At 48.4% G+C, this 5,429-nt stretch overlaps 2 protein-coding genes across 2 annotated transcripts in view; one reads left to right on the top strand and one right to left on the bottom strand.

Annotated features, from left to right (window-relative positions):
- Nucleotides 1–1,968: 1,968 nt before the first annotated feature.
- On the bottom strand, nucleotides 1,969–2,807 carry PV06_11152 (uncharacterized protein; the record flags this gene model as incomplete). The annotated part of the gene is made up of 2 exons (XM_016412780.1): nucleotides 1,969–2,045; nucleotides 2,267–2,807. 2 exons carry the CDS (start codon nucleotides 2,805–2,807, stop codon nucleotides 1,969–1,971), a joined length of 618 nt encoding a protein of 205 aa, XP_016256856.1.
- Nucleotides 2,808–4,118: 1,311 nt separating this feature from the next.
- PV06_11153 (uncharacterized protein) overlaps nucleotides 4,119–5,429 on the top strand; it is a gene marked incomplete at both ends in the record, with an annotated part of 3,905 nt that continues 2,594 nt past the window's right edge. The window contains one exon of the mRNA XM_016412781.1: nucleotides 4,119–5,374. Within this exon, the coding sequence (XP_016256857.1) occupies nucleotides 4,119–5,374 (1,256 nt within the window). The remainder of the gene's footprint in view (nucleotides 5,375–5,429) is intronic.

Here is a 5,429-nt window from a genome sequence, read left to right on the forward strand (position 1 = left end):
TGAGGACGGGGAGTTGGTATCCATGAACGCTATGCACGGCGGGTCAGCGACAGTATGGAATGTGGTAGCTCCGAGTGACCGCTATCTTATCGAAGGTCAGGTCACAGGAACATGCGCACAGAAGGTACGCCACGCGTCTCTTTGGATGCGCCGTTCGGATCTAGAAGCCATAGGTGCCTCATTTGTCACATTTGCCCAACGTCCGAGAGAGGTGGTGGTCGTGTGGGGAGATGCCTACCACGGAGGTGGCACTACTGGGCCCAAAGTCGCTGAAGCCGTCAACTATGCCCCTCCCAATTGGAGCATCAAAGGCTATGCTGAGTGTGGCTCGGAATGCGATGGCTTTCCTATTCCGAACGCATCGCTCGAGTTCCGCGATGCGGACACCCCACAACGCGAGCAATGGGAAGACCTTGCACAAAGGAACCAAACGATAACGTCATCAAGACGCCAACACGCCGTTTCGCGCGCCGGGGAGCCCGCGGCAAAGCCTGCGGTTGATGGAGGCTTGCGAAAAAGGTCCCAGGATGCCCCAACCCCGTTAGAAAGGCGGCCAAAGCGGGTCTGCGTGGCGCCGTCTGCCACAGTCGCTCATAGCGGTCCTTCCAGCAACCTTATTTCCCACATGGTGCAGGCCATACACTGCAGGGACGCCATCCTACAATTCATGGATATTGTTCGCGGTCGCCGCTCAATTGATCCTACAGTGTTGCGAACGAACCAGAACGACGGCGGGATTTCGATTCTAAATGCCCTTGATGAAGTATCGAACAATATAAAGTATCATCAATTTCTAACTCGCTTGCATCAAGCTCGCCTTGCTCAGGATGCGACGAAGTACATGGGAAGCCGTCACCGAGTCCCTAAAGGTCTGATTTCAAAGATTCTCCGTGGCACAGGAATGACCGCCCGTCAATATCATTACCATAGAAGCCAAGGCGAAGGATGGCAAAAGTACCAGGAGGTCTTCCCTGGCATCCTTGGCTTTCTTCTCTTTCATCCCATGTCATTTCAGTTTTCCTCACAAGACTGGATTACTCTGTCAAAAGTCGAACTCATGGCCCTCAAAGACCAAGTCAATCCAGAACGCATCGCGACGCTGTGCACAGCGGGAAAGCTATTCGAGAAATCACTCCTGGAACATTCCGCCGATGACGTCGATTATATGTGGGAAAATACGAGCGCACCCGTGGACAAACTCTCCGACAAGGATTTGCTCGCTTCTCTGCAAATGTTTCCGTCAACAGATGTTAACATATATGACAAAGATGCGTACCCAAGACGGCCAAAGCCCAAGCGTTGGCCCACCAATTTATATTGGCCGTGCGACGACCCGACCTCGGTGTCTCCGTCTGCTAGAACACAGTGTGAACTGTGTGACGAGAGTCAATGTGGATGTACCAACATTCGTCTCGAAACACCGCCGCGAATTCGCATGTACGAGGGCAAAGGCCGAGGGTTGCAAGCTGTTGCCAGGGACGCAGGTCAGGTCGCTCACAAGAAAGGGGATATTATCGGAAAATTCACGGGTGTTTTTACGTCTCCGAAGGCATGTAGCAATGGAAGATGTATCGAGGTTTTGAGGCATGATCTCGATGACACAAAGCCCGTGCTTGTAGCACTGATAAACTGCGAGGATCGAGGGAACATCTTTCGGCTAATGAATTCTGATTGTGAGCCCACGGTCGAAGTGTTGGGGATGGTTATTTCTGGTAGGTTCGAGCTAGTGGTCCGGGCTCAAAAGGATATCCGCGATGGACAAGAACTGACCTTTAACTACGGTCGAGGCTACTGGGGGGAAAAGCCATGTCCCTGCCCGAAATGCACACTACGTAGGTCACGTGCTCATAACTACGTCGACGTAGTTATGAGCACGTGATGTTAAACTTTGAACACTACCATGAAATGCTTAGAAAATAGTTCCGGGAAGTGCGCAGTAGTAAAGCGTTATGAGCTAGCATACGCAGCTTACAATGCCCTTTGGGCCTTGCTACTGCCTAATTCGAAGACCTCAGTTGAACAGAAGGCATCGGGATCCTTAGAGTCTATAGAATATCCCATAAGTCAAGCCCCACTGGAATACACAGGAAATTCGATTCGCACTGTAGGACAAAGCCATTACACAAATATATGCAAGGATCTAGTGATCAAAGTTGGGGTGCTTACAAGACTTGCTTAAAAAGAGAGGAAGAGTCTGTAAACGTATATGCCTCCCGTCCCGCGGGGCTTCCATTTTGTGACGTTGCAGCACGACCTCAATTCTCACTGTTGATCCCACCATCGGGGTTCTCTATCTCTTCCGCTTCTCCTTGGGTAGAATCACCATCGTTATCCGAACCAAACAACATGTCGTCTTCCGGTGTATATACATCTTCGAAAGAGTTGCCGCAATTATCATGTGCGGATTCCATAGGAGAAGGAGGTTCACGAGGAGAATCGACTTCTGCTAGTGATGGCGATAGATTGGGTTTTTTTTGTAGAAAAGCTTCATCCTTCTGGTCACGTGGATTCTCTGTGAAGTTGCCTTTGGTATTTATGTTGCGTTGCTCGAGCGGGTATTTGTTCCAGTACTCTGCTTCAGCCTCGTAGGGAACAGAGGAAGCAGACTGCCAAACCGGGCGAACCTTTACTAGATAATGTAGACGACCGTGCAATACACGATGTGCTAGAAGGCACTCGGAATGCCACGACTCTAAAGTGGGCCTCGGTGTCCGATGTGATGAAACACTATCATATGCCCTCCTCGTTTCCGTTTCAATTGTTGAGCTTGCGGCACTATGACGCTGCTGAAGAGCTTGTGCCTCCATCTTTACCATGTCTCGGTTGGGGTGTCTTAATACGATGCAAGGATAATCGCGTTTCCTAGATTTATAGGATTTCTTGCGCGACCTTCCCACGGTTATACGTGGTCGCGGCTGCCCTGACGATTCCGGTGGGGATATCGCGGCACGGAAGGTATTGCAGAATTAGCTGCGTACGTCATGTTCTCCCATCCAAATTGATTGAGGAAATGACATTAGTTACCCAAAACTATGTTCGTCCTCTGGAACATGTTGTACGGTACATATGCTCCTGGGATTGCCCACCTTCTATTTGCCTTTCCTTGTAGCAGTCCAGCATGGCACTACAGGGTGATGGATAATGTCGCTTGTTGTACTTTAGATGTTGTAGAGCTGGAAGGGCAAGGACCTGAATAAGAAAACTTTTCGTTTCATTCCTGCAATTTCTTCATAACTTTTCGAGGAAGAGTATTACAGTATGAGGTTGAACTTGACATCTCTATGAAGGAGCTACCGTATTGTGACACACTTGTTAATGCTTCTTGGAGGAATTTGTATTACTCGAGGTCGGCTAGCTTTCACCATTCGCCTCTCTTGGGCCATACCCACGGTGAATTCCTGGTCAATTTCACAAAAGACGCCCTCCTTCGCATCCAAGTGCTCTGAAATTATATTAGTCCGTAAAGAGAGCTTGCTGATGCGAGTACTGAGGGCCTTACGTGTCGTTGCTCTTCGGCTACTCTCCAGAACCTCAGCTAGTGACTGAAAATACTGTTTTGGAACGCTCTCAAGGCCAAAGGTCCTATCTAGGTCCACAAAGCTATGACACTGTGGCTCCTTTTTTATATGATCATCGAAGGTGCATGACAATGATAGGGGGTTAGGGCAACTCTGGATTCTTGGACCTTTATTAGATTAGACAGGTTAGCAACGCCAGACTCAATTTGGCGACGCTAATATACTTTCAGTCTCTGACGAATCCGTCTCGTTTTTGTGCTGATTTGCCATTTCTGACTTGCCCAAGTGTTCTAGTAGATTGATGGTCTAATATAAGAGGACAAAAAAATGCTCGGAAACCATTTCGTTCATTAAGAGGTAGTAGGAAAAAGATATTTGAATCGAGAACTTTAGACGAGAGATACTATGGTATAGCTATCGCCCAGGAAATGTTGGCCAAAGGACTTAGTCTGATATAATACGCCATTTTTGCTACACTTGTAGTTCCTGATAGAAACCACAATTTCTTTAGGTAAAATAGCTCTAACGGATCACTATTTAATAGCAAAGACGCAGACGAATGTTCTCATCAATATATCACGTCAGCAATACTCATGCATCATGCAACAGCTCGGAATTATATGTATACTTTCATTAGTTTTGCTCTCTCACGCCAAGCTATATCTTGCCTCGTCACGTCGCTATGACCCTATCAGACGGTTTGTCTCAACGATAGGTGGCCCGCATGCGGGATATTTTGTCAACAATACTTACGAGTCCAACATTGGATTGTCAGTCGCAACTCAAGAGCTCGAGCTTGGAGCTCAACAAAAGTCCAAGGTTGTCGTCAATAACATAGCGAATAGTAGTGAAGTCAATATGTACGTGACCGGAAATGACTTGACCAACAACCTTGTCATCTTAACACCGAATGGACAATGGTATTATCCCACTGTGAATGGCTCCCTAAATGTTCCAATGAAACTGTCTTCGGATGTCATTACCATCCCCGTACAATGTACCAGTCCAGCTATAGAAGTTCGGCTTCCCAGTCCCGTATCAGCGGGAAGGATTTGGTTCGCACACGGTGATCTGGAGTTTTCAGTTGTCAGGACCCAGGCCAGCAGCGCCTCGCTTGTCCAACCTTCTCTGACCTATGCCAATACTTCATGGGGTTTCGTAGAGTTCACGACCACCCCGGAGGAGGGTTTATGGGTCAACCTCAGCTTCGTGGACTTTGTCGGCATAGCCTTAGGCCTAGAACTGGTAGGTTTTAGCCCAGAGAATACCACTTCAGTCTCACAGTCGGCCTTGGGTCTGCATTCAAGCGCGATAGACACACTGTGTCGACGCTTAGCCGACCAAAGTATTATCGACGGCTATAGCTGGGGAGATTTATGTCTGAGAAATTCAGATTCTCGCCCGGTTCGGGTACTCTCTCCGACTTCTTATATTCAGGCGAACCCGGAAGCTTTTTCAGACTATTGGACATGTTATATCGAAGAAGTCTGGACACGGTACACCTCTGAGAGTCTAATCATCTATCCCCACTCTCAGGATTTGGGGAACATCTCTTGCGGGGTTCAGGATGACCTTCTTATCTGTACAGACGCGAACGGAACAGTTGAAGACTTTGGGAAACCATCGGCAAAAGACGTTTTTGGGTGCAACAGTGGCCCATTTACTATCACGGAGAACTCCAGCGACCTGTCTCGGGCAGTTGTACCACGACTCTGCGCCGGCATCAACCGGTCTACTCTACTCCTTGGCAACTCTAGCTTTCAGCCGAGTGGCATCCCTCCCAGCTTATACTATACCGGCAACGTGACCAATTGGTATAGTAAACTAGTCCACCAATTGGAGATCGATGGCAAGGGGTACGCATTTCCCTACGACGATGTATCGTCGGTCGATGGAGATGACAGTCAATCG

This window comes from Exophiala oligosperma, assembly GCF_000835515.1.
Source record: "Exophiala oligosperma strain CBS 72588 unplaced genomic scaffold supercont1.20, whole genome shotgun sequence".
In the NCBI taxonomy this organism is placed as follows: Eukaryota; Fungi; Ascomycota; class Eurotiomycetes; order Chaetothyriales; family Herpotrichiellaceae; genus Exophiala; species Exophiala oligosperma.